Source organism: Haliotis rufescens, unplaced genomic scaffold (assembly GCF_023055435.1).
Source record: "Haliotis rufescens isolate VD_foot unplaced genomic scaffold, xgHalRufe1.0.p SCAF_48, whole genome shotgun sequence".
Classification (NCBI taxonomy): Eukaryota; Metazoa; Mollusca; class Gastropoda; order Lepetellida; family Haliotidae; genus Haliotis; species Haliotis rufescens.
The window spans coordinates 1,621,705-1,638,101 of NW_025964201.1; the positions used below are offsets into that span (position 1 = coordinate 1,621,705).

Consider the following 16,397-nt stretch of genomic DNA (forward strand, 5'->3'; position numbering starts at 1 on the left):
GCACAGCCACCATGTGACCTAGCACCTCGCACAGCCACCACGTGACCTGGAAGTGGTGTCGTCACATAAAAGCACATTACTGCTTTGTCATCTCCATGGACAGACATTTATTTTGAGCATAAAACTGTACAGTTTCCAGCTTCCTTTGTTTAAAAACAGTACATCGTTTTCCTACTTGCCTTTGTGTAGTTATCTAGGATTTATACCTAATTGTATTTTATGTCACAGGAACAAGTCTGGCAATGACCCTCATCCGCTGTCAATACAATGCCATAAAGAGTAGAGTGTGCTTATCCAAAGAGATTTAATCCAAAGGAAAGAAGTGTAGCTTTCAGATCTGAGTTTAGAAACCCCAGGCAAGGAAGGGACGAGTCAGTATCAGTTACGCAGATTAGCACTTCTGGCATATCCGGAAGCCACCTTTGCCTCACTAGAGTTGCCCGTGATTGATCAATTTCTGACAGGATTGACAAACTTCAATATGAAGAAGCATATTGCTTTCGCTCATCCGCAAACTTTAGAGGAAGTTATAACACACGGTATTGAATACGATGCAGTTGAGGGAAATAGAAGCAAAAAGCCAGAAACTTCCGATAGGGTTGCTGTGGTATCTCAGACAAGTCCTGACGAAGGTTTAACTGTAGAGGCAGTTAGCAAATTGATAGATTAGCGTTTGGAAAAGTTTACTAGAGTCCCACCTAAATCTAGGAAATTTAGTTGTTTCATTTGTCAAGATCCTGGACATCCAAGGGACAAATGTCCTTATTTGGCTAAGTTGGGTTTACCTGGACCTTCTGTATGCACGGGATCTAAAGGATCTGTAGGGGCTAAGACTAACTTGGGAAACTGAGTCAGGCTGGGATCGGGGCCGAGATTTCAGCCGGGTTAGAACAAAATGTTAGGCCTACTGAAGGAAGTACGACAGTGTTATCCTCACAACATGACATTAGTAGTTCTGATGTACGAGAACAGGTAGTGTTACACGCTGATACCAATGGGAAATCTTGTCTTTTTCTAGATGTTGAATTGAGGCAGGTACCTTGTAAACTATTGGTAGATACAGGTTCTCCTGTTTCATTATTGTCATACCAAGATTTTCTGAGATTAGGCCTCGAAGGTGTTACATTCAGTAAGGTTGATAAGGAATTTTTCACAGCTACCGGTACTCCGGTGAATGTGTATGGTTGTGCAACATTTGAGTTTACTGTTGGTAGTGCACAGTTTGTGCAAGAGTTTATTGTTGCAGACCTAGGACATTTGAGTATTATTATTGGCATTATGATTGGACGTAAGATTCTTAAAACTTCACAAGGCAAATTGAAGTTGCATAAACAGAAAACTCGTACAAACCTGTAGAGGTTATGGATTCTCTGATGAAATCCTCCTTGGGGCACTTATTGCATTTTCCTTGCTCAAGAAAATCTACATAACATAGTTGTAACCATTTTCCTTAATAAAATATGTTACCACACCAAAAACAACATTTTTGTATGATATATGACCACCCCAACGGGGCCTCACCCTCTACAGGCGACACACGCCAAGGGGAGCAACTCTCACCCAAATCACTTTTCCAATGTCTCATAGCAGACGGAATGTGGGGAGGCGGGCAGCTGTGCCCAAAGGATTTCATCAGAGAATCCATAACCTCTACAGGTTTGTACGATTCTCTTTCAGATGAAATCCTCCTTGGGGCACTTATTGCATCAAGATAGACTCCCAAAGATAATAAAGGAAGCGGCATACGTCTGCAACAAGCGTAAATAAACACACGATGAAAGAGAATTAAAAAAATGGAACCCACCTTATCGTGAAACACCACCGTCGAGAGGCGGGGGCTTGAGACAGGGCATGGTCAGACCATATACTATGAAAAAGCCCCAGTAATGGGCCATCATAATGTGAGTGAAAACTCCCCCCCCCCCCCCCCCCACACACACTTTTGTACAAGTGATAATGGGGACAACAATCGCGAGGGACAATACGCCTGCTAGCTAGGCAGGCTATAGGGTCCTGTAGGAGCGAGTGCCGTGCGCAAAACAAGTGCTTTATCGATTAGTAATGCCTACCCAAGAATCGTCAGTCTCGGAGAGAAGAGAGGAGCCAAGAAAACCGGAGGACATTCTAAAATCTCAAAGACTCAATCGGCTAGAGATGTAGAACTCTGTCCAGTGTGGAGAACTGACTGACCAAACCGAGCACGCTCCCTAGAACGTTTATCGATTTGGTAATGTTTGATGAACGTGCTCGGCCAGCTCCAAATAGCCGCGGAGCAGATCTCCTCAATGGGCAGAGCTGCGGCATACGCTTTTGACGTAGCCACTGCCCTAACCGAATGAGCCTTCAACCCCTCAGGGGGGTCCCTCCCTTTGTTCGTATATGCCGAACAAATTGTAGAAACAATCCACCGCGAGATAGACTGTTTGCTCGCAGGGGAGCCAGCCTTCCTACCGCCGTAAAAGCAGAATAATTGATATCCTTAGTCTTGCTGATATAAACCTTGAGAATCTTGCGGACATCCAAAACATGAGCATGTCTTGCAGAGGTCCCCGACGAGGAAGGCTGTGAAAGAGCAGGTAGCTCGATAGGAGCCGTCACGTGGAAAGCGTGTGTGACCTTGGGACGGTAAGAGTCCGGTAGGCGAATACTGACTCTGTCCCTGTGAAAGACAGTCAGCTCGGGATCGGGGGACATTGCGTCAATGTCGCCTACCCGTCTACCTGACGTCACTGCCACAAGGAACGCTGCCTTCCAACTCAACAGCTGAAGGGAGAGAGACGACAGATCCCGAAAGGAAGGACCGGACAGCCAATCAAGAACGATTGACAAGTCCCAAGGAGGATTGATCGGTCGGATCCTGTCCACGCCTGCCAAAAAGCGCTGCACTTAAGGGAACGCACCCAGAAGTGCCCCGTCGATAGGGATGTGAAAGGCCACAATGGCTGTCGAGTACCCCCTGACTGTCGATGCGGCAAGGCTGGCATCAAGTCGTGACTGGAGGAACTCTAACACTGCGACTAGATCTGCAGAAAAGGGATCTGCAAGCCCTCTATTGACACACCAGCGCGCATAGCAGGCCCATCTATCGTCATATTTAACGTTTGTTGAATCCCTCTGCGAAGCCAGTATTGTGTCTGCAACTTGTGTGTGGTCAGCCAGATGACATGAGGAAAAGTGATTTGGGTGATAGTTGCTCCCCTTGGCGTGCGTCGCCGGTAGAGGGTGAGACCCCGTTGGGGTGGTCATTTATCATACAAAAACGTTGGGGGTGCTAAGTGGTTCAGCACTTTGGATGTAGCAAGGGGATATTGGCAGGTAAAGATGGATCCTAGAGATAAAGACAAAACTGCTTTTGCTACACATGTAGGATTATACCATTTCAATGTCATGCCTTTTGGGTTAACAAATGCACCGGCTACAATTGAAAGGCTTATGGATAGAGTGTTAGGAAAATTAAGGTGGAAGAAATGTCTTTGCTATCTGGATGACGTGATCATCTTTGGCCCAGATTTTGGTAGTGCATTGGAAAATCTAAAGATGGTATTTACGCAGTTACGGCTAGCAAATTTGAAACTCAAACCCAAGAAGTGTACACTCTTTCAAACTGAAGTTCCATTTTGGGGACATATAGTTTCAGCAGAAGGGATAAGATGTAATCCTGAAAAGACTAGTTCTGTCAATACCTGGCCAAAACCTGAAACCGGACAGAGGTCCGCAGCTTACTAGGACTCGTTGGTTATTATCGACACTTTGTACCAAAGTTCTTGGAGATAGTCTATTCAAAGGAAAAGCTAACACGGAAGGGTGTTCCTTTCATTTGGACTGAGGAATGTGATAGTGCTTTTTGTCAGTTGAAACAATGTTTATTAGATGCTCCAGTACGGGCATTTCCTCAGGATGAAGGTCTGTTTATACTTGATACGGATGCTAGTGCATACAGTATGGGAGCTGTTCTCTCACAAGTGCAGAATGGGAAAGAAAAGGTCTTAGCTTATGCCAGTAAAACTCTTGGTCCTGCACAAAGAAATTATATCACCACCAAGCGAGAATTGTTAGCAGTAGTCACTTTTCTGAAATCATTTCGACACTACTTGTATGGTCGAAAATTCCTGATACGAACAGATCATGCTCCACTGATATGGTTGAAAAACTTCAGGGATCCTGAAGGAATTTTGGCAAGATGGTTTTGGTTAGATGGGTAAGTATCATTGAGACATATAGTTTTGAAATCCAGTATCGAGCGGGCACCAAACATCAAAATGCCGAGTCCAATCTGTTTGGAGAAATCTGTGCATTGTTGGGAATAGAAAAGACCAGAACTACACCGTACCGACCCCAATCCGATGGGATGATAGAACGTTTTAATCGTACGCTTAAGCAAATGCTATCCATTTATATCCAGCAAGAACCTTTGGATTGGCGAGTTCACCTTCCATATCTTCTCATGGCATACCGTTGCAGCGAACATAAAAGCACACATTGTTCTCCAAATCTGATGATGTTAGATCGTGAGATAAGGGTACCGATAGATGTCATGGTGGAGAATCCACCTGGAGTTCAGGTTCAACAATGTCCAGTTGCTTATGTCAAGTGGTTACAGGAAACCATGCAGAAAGTCTTCCAATTTGCCTCTGAATGGTTAGGAGTTGCGGCTGCAGCTCAAAAACGGAATTATGGACAGGGCTTAAAGAGGTCTTTTGAAATGGGGGAGTTAGTCTGATGGTGGTATCTTCCAAAGGCAAATCAAAAGTTGGGATTAGGTTGGGATGGTCCTTATCTTGTAGTTGGTTACGTTTCAGACTTAACCTACCAAAGAAAAGCAGTAGTAGTCCTATTGTCGATGTGCATGTGGATCATCTTAAACCTTTCCATGGTACTGATACACCCCAGAATTGGTTACATTCTGATAGGCCAAGGACAGAGTTATCTTTGTCTACTGAATCTGCTCCAGAGTCAACAGATGAATCTATTGTGCAGGAAGAGGGGGATGGCGTTGAGTGTAGTCTATCTCCACCACCAGTTAGAACTAGAGTAGGGAGGGCTGTAAAGCAAAGGAAAATGTTTTCCCCGTAGGTGTTAGGAGATTTGTAAAATCTCTGATTATCGCGTCCGATTTTAATAAGTCTTGTTGTTATGCTTCGTTATTTTCTAAAATAAATTATATCTCTTGATTTATGTTGTATTTGTTGTTTTTTTAAAGTTGGGTGTTGGTTTTAAACATAAGAAATAAAAAGAATGTTTGTAGGGCGACATCGATTCCTTGGAAGTTATCTTCCACTTGTTTTAGGATGGACACGTTTGAAGTCAATGTCGACCCAGAGGAGTTGAAGGACTTTATGGATCAGGATCGGCCATTATGGACAGAGGAGGGGATGCGTTGTTAAGTCCCAGGATGCATCAGCAGAGTTTTTAAGAAGTATGGGGACTATCTAGACCACTGGTTGGCCCGGCATAAGGAGGACATCCTCCGCCACCAGTCCAGCTCATGTAGACGACACCTCAAGATTCATCCTTCGGGAGAAGTACAGGCAGTCCGGTTACCGAATTCTAGTTTTTTGAGTCCTGGCTCAGTGATGTTGCCGCGGCGAAGGACAGCAGGAACGCCGACCTCCGTCTCTGGATCGTCTTCGTCCCATGGAGCAGCATGTTTGTCAGCCAGCCGGATATCTCTCAGGGAACTGCACAGCGCAGGAGACACTGGCTGCCGTCAAGGAGGAGATCTTGGGAGGAACGGGAGGAAGAGGAGCTGGAAGCCATAAACAACTTGGACTCCGACTGAATCTGTTGTTGTGGATGTTTCTTTTTGTTGTTTTTCTGCTGATCTGTTGTTGTTATTTATCTGTAAGTATGAAAGCGTTGTGTTAAAGAAAGCAGCATTTTGGGACAAAATTGGGTAATTTTGATCTTAAGGGGGGAGGTACGTGGTAGTTGGGCTAAAAATAGCCCAAATAGACTAGTTTTAGGTGTAGGTTTATTTTATGTGGTAGTAGGGTGGGGGAAAATTAGTTGTAGGAAAAATATGTAGAAATAAGGATTTAGGTAGGTTGGAAAGTAAGAAATAAGTTAAAATGTAGGTTTTGTAAGGTATTTATTTAGTATAGTTATTGGAATAGTGGTGTGGGGGAGAAGTAGGTGTAGGAGAAAATAGGATAAATTAGGCAGTTAAGGATAAAGAAATTTAGGCTAATAGTAAAAGTTCAATTGTGTGTGAGTGCTTTCTTTTTGTATTTTTCTGATTTATTGTTAATTTGTACATTTTGTTAAGTTTAATAAATCATTTAATTTATGATTTTGTCTTAGTTTTGTTTTGGCAAAGTTGAGAACTTGACCAACCATAGAACCTCGAGAGAGTACACTGTTCATGACTGATCACAGTAGAACACAACGCAAAGTCCGAAATTATATGAACAGGGTTCGAACTTAGTACTCTCCGATTGCAATCCTGTCACTGGGCAGCCCGCTAGAGGGCGCCTATTACACAAGTAAGGATGTGAAATGGATGCTTGTGTTTGATATAACGTCACTCACAAGAGAAGAAGTCAAGACACAAGGTTGCCTATCCGAGTAAGGATGTCACTTCCACTTTGCTCTCAAACGCAGGTAGTGAAAATTGTGAGATTCCACTGACTCGAGCTCGGCTCAGAGACGACACTATTCAAGCATTCTTCAGGAACAGCAGCAGCACTATAACGATCGTAGTTGGGTCCTTGTCCATGATAGAATTATCCTGCCACTGTGCACTGCTCCTGTGAATAACTTCCAAGTTAATTCTTCTGCTAATTCCCATGGTCTCTTTCACATATGCAATTCCACTGTAACAGTAAACAACTTTCTCCATCCCAGCTAAACTGCATGTCTAAGAGATCACATGTTTGAAGCCGCTTGTCACCACCTCAGTTTCAGGCGACTTCAACTTGTATTTTCTGTTTTTGATTATTTGTACATCAAAGATATGCATACTACAAATTACAAGTGAGAAGAAGGACTGTGATAAAGAATTGAATTTATGATGTTTGTTGTTATTTTTTTCTGAAAAATGGGCATGAAAATGTGACCACCTCTTTAGTAAAATTAACCATTATTATTGGAGTGCCTTGATTGGTTTCGCGGCACCCGATAAAATGCATGTTGCCAAAGGTAAGCACGAGGAGACGTTTTGCTCATGACAGTTTTGTTTTGTCATGTGCTCAGTAAATTCGTTCCTCCTAAATATCGATTTTAAATAATGTTCATGTTACAAAGTCGATACAAATTTTGTTTGATGAGATTTGTGTGATGTTATGCTGACTGGATCGGAAATCTTTCATTTGAACACTCCGCCTAATAGAATCGTGTTCAAATAAAATTTCCGAACATCTGTTTAGCATAACATCACGTAAATCTTAAAGAATTTATCTCTTAAGTCAAAGAGACTGCCTCCGAGAGTGATACAGATTCAGCTCGTGCCTGGGTTAACCTTGCACCAAGGTCACAGCTGAAGAAACACTTGCCAAACAGAACACATTCCAAAAAGAAATTGTTACTGAGTAGTGTTCAATATTGACCTCTCATCAATCTGTACAATCACTAAAAGTATCCTTCATTAATCAGGAGACAAGGCTCGACCAGCACAAGCTATCCACAAGCAGTGCGTAAAAGACAACTCTCCCAATTTAACATTACACTTACAGCGGTAAAAACAGAATTGTCAAACAAGAGTGAAGAAGCTATGCTAAGAATACAACATCTAGAAGAAGAAAAAAGCTGAAGACAATTTATCCATAACCAAGCAACATAAATCTCCCAAAGATCTCAACTAGTGATCAGGTTATCCATACAACTCAAGCTCCATCTAAACAAACACTGGGAAAAACAAAACCTCCCCAAAGAAGGAAAGTGGTACTGATGTGGGTTCAATATTGACCTCTCATCAATATGTACTGTCTCTAAAAGAATCCTTCATTAATCAAGACACACGGCTCATCCAGCACAAGCTGTCCACAGCAGTGCCTAGAAGACAGCTCTACCAATCTAACCATACTCTTAAAGCAGTAAATATGGACTTGTCAAACAAGATTAAAGAAGCTCTGTTCCAAATACATGGCCTTGAAGAAGGTCAGAAAAAGGAAGACAGAAAACCTATCCATAAACAAGAAATATAAATCTCTACATGACAATATCTCCAAGTTGTCAGATAACCTGTCATCCTTGGAAGAAAGTTCCATCAGACAAGCTAAGAGGAAATTGTAAAGTTTAAAATAAATTGTGTATTTATAAATACTTATGGCATACCGGTGTGTGTGTGTGTGTTTGTGTGTGTGTGTGTGTGTGTGTGTGTGTTAGTGTGTGTGTTAGTGTGTGTGTGTGTCCGTCCATCCGTCCGTCTCTCATCCTGGAGATGTGTCGTTGCAAGTTTTCGGCTAAAGCAGCAGCCCTACTCGAGCAACAGAACTGGAAAGGGGATTGGAGTAAGGTGGACACAGACCTTTACAGGGTGATATTCACAGGCCAGGGTGTCAAGGCTTGTCAGCTGTGCCAGGATATAGGTCACATGACAGAATTGTGCTCCCTTGTGGTTACCAACCATGCCAACAGGTACACCACCAACCAACAGGTACACCACCAACCAATAACTGCCGATGTGAATAAAACCAACTATCAATCTCTTTTGGATCTTGAAAATCTATACATTTAAATACGTTTGAACATGTAAAAACGGACCAATCAGCTGAAAGTAATTAAGCTATCTGTGGTTATCTCCTTTGAACAGCTTTCCCACCAATTCTCACACATTTCTCCTGCTTATTTGTTACACATGGAGCTTAGAAAAATGGCAAAGAGGGGAAACTTATTGAAGCCATACATCATTTAATTACATTTGTTGCCACTGATTGAGTGAGTGAGTGAGTGAGTGAGTGATGAGGTGCTTATTACAGCAGAGCACTTAATAGGGTAAATACGGTAAACCGGCTTGCATTTCACAATATTGCACTAGATTGATAGACTTAGCAGACACTAAATGTTGTTTGGATAATAAACGTGGACTGAGCAGTGTCCCCAGTACAAGCCCCATCAGCACACAGCTGCAGGAGTACATCCATGGTGAGACTAGTCAGGGACTGAGCAGTGTCCCCAGTACAAGCCCCATCAGCAGACAGCTGCAGGAGTACATCCATAGTGAGACTAGTCAGGGACTGAGCAGTGTCCCCAGTACAAGCCCCATCAGCAGACAGCTGCAGGAGTACATCCATAGTGAGACTAGTCAGGGACTGAGCAGTGTCCCCAGTACAAGCCCCATCAGCAGACAGCTGCAGGAGTACATCCATAGTGAGACTAGTCAGGGACTGAGCAGTGTCCCCAGTACAAGCCCCATCAGCAGACAGCTGCAGGAGTACATCCATAGTGAGACTAGTCAGGGACTGAGCAGTGTCCCCAGAACAAGCACCGTCAACACACAGCTGCAGGAGTACATCCATGGTGAGACTAGTCAGGCAGTAGCATTCTGGAAGGGATTATTAATGTCACATGTATACTGGGCCCATAATGTTCCAAGAACCGAACTAAAGGTCACGGTTTGAAATTAAAGTTTTCCGTCCAAGATGAGTAAAATTCAGGAGGGACAAGTGACATTTCCTTTCCACTTATCCCAGATATGTCACGATATGCTTACCTCACATATTGCGATACCCGCGTCATCATAACTAGTTTACGTCATTTTTGTGTGAAATGTTCCACGTGCAATGATGTAGGTGACAAGAGGTTTAAAACTCATTTCTCTACATTTGCCCAAATTGACATCTGAAACAGTCAGTACCTGTAAATATCATAAATACCACAGCAGGATGAGTGAGTGACTGTTGGTTTGTGGCAGTCTGTGACATTCCAGCTGTCCTGGCTTCAGGATCATTGGGTCTGAGCAAGGGAAACCCGTGAATGTGGCTGACGGCGTTGGAACATTCCATGTTATACTCAACCACATCAAAGTCAACCAGAGATGAACACTTAACCATTTTCACACTCAACTGAAAATAAAGCCAAGTTTGGGCCAGTCATGTTTTGGCACAGATTGCATCTTGTAGAAATACCATCATGTTTGACCTTCATCATACTTACATGGTTGTAGAACCAGTACAAACTGAGTAACCATTGCAACACCTGGATTCAGGTCCATCATGAAATGGTAACCATGACAACTGGAGCTGGGTACACCATCAAACTCCTTACACTGTGTAACCATGACAACTGCAGCTGACACACCATCAAACTCCTTACACTGTGTAACCATGACAACTGCAGCTGGCACACCATCAAACACACATGGTCTGTACTGTGAGGTCTTCAGCCAGGAATCTGGTGCCGGAACATACACACACAATACACGATGACAGCTAGGGCCAGGATATCCGCTTTAACTTGCTTTTCTTGTTTGGCGTTTCTTCCAACACTGGCGAGTCAGGCGCCACCTGTAGGCAAATACAAATATAACTTGTAGAATGCGATGTGTGCGAAACATAACACCCTTATCTGTAACAATATAATCATATCACTGATATATCTCATTTAAATCATATCCTTGTTCTAACTCCCGCTGAACAAACGTCTGAGGACATCCCATCAGGGGTCATGTCAGAACAACCTTTCATCCGACCAATCAGAATGTCACTTACAAGATCATGCAACCTTGAAAAGGTGAACACAGGGTATTTAACAGGTCCAGATCTATGCTTGCTGTACCAGGCGACTATGCTTGCCACTAAAGGCGACTAACAGGATCGGGTGGTCAGGCTCACTGACTTGGTTGATGCATGTCATCGTATCTCAATTGCGAGGATCGATGCTCATGATGTCAATCACTGGATTGTCTGGTCCAAACTCGATTATTTACAGACCGCCGTCATATACCTGGAATATTGCTGAGTGCAGCATTAAACAACAAACAAACAAATCAAATGCAACTGGAGCAAATCTTACTCTACTACTTTTGAACACTGATCCAGTCCATGGAATCTGACTTGTTTTAATATTACATTCCAGCTATGTTACCATGGTTACCTTGGTTTTATCCTCCTGTACATCCTTCATTTCAACATCTCCGTTCTCCTCCACCTTTGAGAGCTTCCCCTGACTCGGGGACTCTAAATGTTTGTTAATTAACTTAATAGTACTATTTCTACTTTGTTTCTTTTCTTCAGAATCTGATGTGGCAGACATTGTGATTTTCACAATCTTCTTGGACAGAGTGGAAACGTCTTGAGATGTTGACTTGGTTGGGGAAGCTGGCGTGGTGGACTTGGACCCTGACCCGAGTTTGATTACCTTCCTACTCGTATCAATACAAGATGGCGGCGGCTTCAGACGGTCACCGCCTCCCTTGCTAGGATCACTGAAGGATGTCAAGAAACGAGAAGACGAGGAATCTGACCCATCCATGTTCTGTTTTCTGAAATACAGGAGATTATGAACATAAACATTGTTAATAGTCCGTAATGATATTTCCAGAACACAAGTGTGTATGATTTTACACTGCTTTTAGCAACATTCCAGTAATAATTGGGGACACCAGAAATGGGCTTCACACATTGGACCCATGTGGGGAATCGAACCCGGGTCCTCGACGCAACAAGCAAATGCTTAGCCACTAGGCTATCCCACCAACCCTCCAGAACACAATTGGGAACAGGTACTTAAACATAACATATGACCAAAACATTGCTCTGGGTTGCAATATTTAAACTCTGGAACTCAACTCATCACTGACTGGAACTCAACTCATCACTGACTGGAACTCAACTCATCACTGACTGGAACTCAACTCATCACTGACTGGACTCAACTCATCACTGACTGGAACTCAACTCATCACTGACTGGAACTCAACTCATCACTGACTGGAACTCAACTCATCACTGACTGGAACTCAACTCATCACTGACTGGAACTCAACTCATCACTGACTGGAACTCAACTCTCCATGCAACATGACAAACTAATGACTGAAAACTGAACAGTGAATCATACAAATGATAAGGCTTAAGCTTCTGTAACCATGGTTACCCAGGTAAGGAAACCAACAGAATCTCAGCAAGTTGAAATAATATAAGCGGTGAGGGAATTAAGATTTAACATCACATCAGCAGTATCGTGCAGTATTGCAGCAATATCGTGAAGATGTAACATAAGTAAGATGACATACTTTAGAGGAGGTTCCTCCATGTCAGGTGCTGTGATGCGTCTCTTCTTGGCCATAAGGACCTGTTTCTTGGTGAGGTCACGTCCACGACGGTTCTGGCGGTAGCGGCGTTGGGGGAGTGGCAGGATGTACTTGTAGTAGAGCTGGAGGAGTTCTTCCTTGTCCAGACTCTGCAGGTCTGGGATCTTGATGTACCTCTGTACAACACATCACGACTCCATTACATCCGATTCAGGAGCAGCAACAGAGATTTACTGTCCATTTAACTTATTTGTCCTAAATAATCATACTCACTTGAACTTTGACCGTGTTGATCATGACACATATTAATACATGGTTCAAACAGATATGGAACACTATAATTCAAGGCCTTTTCAAGCCGTCAACTGTCATTGTTGGGTTATTAGCCTTTGGCGATATTTTATTAGTGAGTGAGTGAGTTAGTTTGGTTTTACGCTGCTTTTAGCAATGTTCAAGCAATATGGGGGACACCAGAAAATGGGCTTCACACATTGTACCCATGTGGGGAATCGAACCCGGATCCTTGGCCTGGCGCGTGAACGCTTCAACCACTAGGCTACCCCACCACCCCCAATATTTTATTAAAACCAACATACTATACTATTATATTATTCTATAAAAAGCAGTATGACCATAATGCATTTTTCTACAAGATCTATTTTCACATCCAACAAAAAATTTTAATATGTTTGTCATGAATTCTTCTTGGTCTTTGGCACACAAATGATAAATTGCACTTGAACAAATATCCTGTCGTACATATTTATGCACGCTTTAATACTTTTATTAACAAGTACAGTGTTCCTGCTGGCATTTGAAGCTGGGAAAATTACCAGTCCAATCTTATCGCTAAGGTGAAACAGGGTTTAACATCGTGTTTAAGATTATTGTACTCTAGTTATAGCAACATGCATGCTTGCCCACTGAGATACCATGCCACAGTCAAGGAAGGTTCATTCCCACTGACTGACTGACATCCAGCAAAAGGTATGTTTTTGCAATATGTTTGATGTAAAAGTAGACACAAGTTATGGATAACAACTTCTTTAATTCTGTTAAAATCGACGTTTCGGTATAAATCCTTATACCAATAGACTGTCTTGCTTGATCTTCTAAGAAATGTCTATCAAACAATTAAGCGCTTGATGTAATCTATTTGTTTTTTTACATGTGGCCATACCGATTCAATGCACATAGATAGTTTCAGCTTAAAAATTGTTAAAAAGAATATCACAAGGATATAATGCAGAAAAACACTGTATCAGATTGCCAAAAGCACACTTCCATGATGGTGGGGAGGGTGCAGTTTGTGTGCAAGGCCAGGGTGGAGGGGACAGCCCAGGTTTCGTGTGGGTTAGACACAATGAGTGGAGACAACCTCGCAAACGTATAGGCTCGTAAGATGATCGAGCAGAGCCAGATGGAGAACGTGGTACGGGAATCCTCGGTCACCATAGCTATCAAGAGTGGAATGAAAAGTCTCTTTCAGGAGTGCCGATCATGCCGATGGGGACTTGAAGCAGCAAGGTACATATGGATTGACTTCTGCCTGCCCGTGGCTGGTAATTTTTCTGTCGGCCTGCATAAATTGTTCCTATACCTGCCTGACTATCTGGGAAATGATTTAAAGACTACTTACGTATTCCTTACTCATAACTCCTTGTAGATTCTTAAGTGATGGTTTTGCGTTATTTCAACATAATCCAGATGCTATGTGTGTCTACTTTTTCGCGATTTTTCAATATTTAGAATGTCTGAATGCGAGCAGGTAACTTTGAAGATGGGCAGGCAACACTTATGGGTCACCTGCCCAACTGTCTTGTTCCCTGAAAAGTGCACCTTTCCCCTAATTTGAATCTTAAAAGTGGGACCTAAAGTGAAACTGGTAAACAAGGAAAAGTGGTAAATGCAGTACTCATTATTGTCAGTTGAGACGAACTAATTCTTGGTCCAACTTCATTCCGAGTTCTTGCTTACAACTGGTTTCTTTAGGCCACATTGATCAAGGTCGCCCGCCCATCTTCCTGGAAGATCGACGTTCGTGTATAAGCCCAAGACCTACATCTGACATGATCTCAGCCTACCCAGACTGATGCAATGTTTGGAAGGTGAGCCACACCGATCATGGCACATGTCTCGACACGCGTAACTTTTCATGTCTCCTTAACACAGAAGGATTGGCAAACGGAAAAGATAACTAAAAGATGCCATAAAAGCACAACCGCATATCTTCACCTGCTCAAGTATATACAGAAGTCCATCTTTGGTCAGTAATTCAGGATAAAGCCAGTCAATATCACCATGCTTCGTCTTTGTAGAAGACGCCATTTTGAAAGGTACATAGCGGAGTAAATGTATGCTTTTTTCTCATTAGTTAATACATGTAAACTCCCTGCCGAGATTCGGGGGCGTAAAAGGGTTCGGCAACCGAGTAACATGTGCCACTGCACCACAATGTTAGTGCTGTAGCGGAGTATGTATCGACTATGTTACTATGTATAGCATGTTTACGCATGAAGCTTCGAAGAAGTGGTATCTTATGATGCAGTTGTTTGATGAAAGCAATTAGTTTTTAACTTGTTCATCGACAAAAAAGGTATTGTTCTACAGTCAGTAACATATAACTGCTTTTGTATCACATGACATTGTGAATGTTAGGAATTCAGCAGGTATAAACAACTTTCTGTTGCAGTCCCCAATGTAGATTCTCCTTCCGGAATAGGAAGTAACTAGTAAGTCAATACAGGTGAAATATGCTGACGATCAGTTTTAGTACCTATGCCTATCAAATAATATATTGTTATTAGAAATCGCGTTTGTAGTTTTAAATAGTGAGAAATGGTTACGCCAAGCCCGATAACAGCTCCAATGTGTTCATACGTTGCCCCACCTCTCTCACAGAGTCTTTGAAAGGCATTAAAAGTGATACACATAAGGAAGAGAATTTATCGATGTCAACTTCTTTATTATGAGGAACACAACGTTTTTGAGTATAGACTTACTTCTTTATCAGGTGCAAAATGCCATGGGGCAGAGAACATATATATTTACCTATAATTTTAAGAACAACAAATGGAATAAGGTACGTAACAAAGCTTGAACTTAACAAGGAAGTCAACAGATAATTGGCGTTGGTAGGTGATTAGTAGTGGACAAATGGAAGCCGACACTAATCAGTAAACGTTGTGTTCCTCATAATAAAGAAGTTGACATCCATAAATTCTCTTCCTGAGAAGCTGATGTATTGAGAAATGTATATACACAGCTGTATGAATTATGATGTACACCCTCCCCTCTCTTATTCACGTAACAGTTCTCATACAAGTCAGCTCAGCAAATCTAACACGAACAATAAATGTCATACATTCTGCAATGCTGTGTCACAAATTCATAAAAGAAGCAAATCACGCATCGGCCAATGGAAACATACATTTTTTCTCCGTATTATCACAGGAATACGTAGCTGTGACAAAAAGCAACAAAAAATGTAGAGACATTATCTGCTTACACACTGCCTTCCGCCTTGTAGGATACATCACTCAATATCTCTATTTCTTAATTGTGCATCTATATATATCGGTATTCCGGTGTTATTATGTTCATTCAGGCCTCAGTTTGTGTGTCTGGGTTGGTCACTGGCTTGGCCTGTACTTAGTTCTCTATTGTTCTCTGTGTCTGTGTAGCAGGGCGTGGAGTCATCCCTAAGATGACATCCTTACCTTGTCAGCTTGCTGACGGGGTTAACCTCTTTGGTCATGTGGACAAGGCGTCCGACCTCTGGTCAGAAGGTCCGTGGTTGGTTCGAATCACATCACGGGACTCGTAAAGTTTTTGGCCGTTACATTGGCGCCCAACGTGGGGCTGAGCATGTTCATATTAAATTTGAGCAAGATAAGCCTCAGTACCATACTATGCGGCCCGGGACGTGCCTTCTGTTGACGGGGGAGTATGTATCAGGACGTGGAGTCATCCCACAGATGACATCCTTACCTTGTCAGCTTGCTGACGAAGTTAACCTCTTTGGTCATGTGGACAAGGCGTCCGACCTCTGCTCAGAAGATCCGTGGTTCAAATCCCATCATACTATGCGGCCCGGGACGTGCCTTCTATTGACGGGGGAGTATGTAGCAGGGCGTGGAGTCATCCCACAGATGACATCTGTGGTAACCCCAGACTACATACAATCATATAATAAACAAGACAACCC

General features: G+C 42.7%; 1 protein-coding gene and 1 pseudogene across 1 annotated transcript; one reads left to right on the forward strand and one right to left on the reverse strand.

Annotated features, from left to right (window-relative positions):
* Positions 1–1,912: 1,912 nt before the first annotated feature.
* On the reverse strand, positions 1,913–14,524 carry LOC124117649 (ashwin-like). The gene is made up of 4 exons (XM_046479625.2): positions 14,426–14,524; positions 12,173–12,366; positions 11,032–11,419; positions 1,913–10,442 (listed from the first exon to the last, which is right to left on the reverse strand). Exons 1-4 carry the CDS (start codon positions 14,516–14,518, stop codon positions 10,368–10,370), a joined length of 750 nt encoding a protein of 249 aa, XP_046335581.2. The 5' UTR covers positions 14,519–14,524; the 3' UTR covers positions 1,913–10,367.
* Positions 14,525–14,655: 131 nt separating this feature from the next.
* The window catches only part of LOC124117642, an 85,383-nt pseudogene continuing 83,641 nt past the window's right edge, over positions 14,656–16,397 (forward strand).

Bases quoted from the DNA above. Each gene is read 5' to 3' on its own strand.
- LOC124117649 (XM_046479625.2), bottom strand. From the start codon at position 14,518: ATGGCGTCTTCTACAAAGACGAAGCATGGTGATATTGACTGGCTTTAT. The intron at 12,367-14,425 runs GTGAAGATATGC...TGTGTTGTACAG, and splicing joins TTCTGTATATACTTGAGCAG to AGGTACATCAAGATCCCAGA. The intron at 11,420-12,172 runs GTATGTCATCTT...CCTGTATTTCAG, and splicing joins ATGGAGGAACCTCCTCTAAA to AAAACAGAACATGGATGGGT.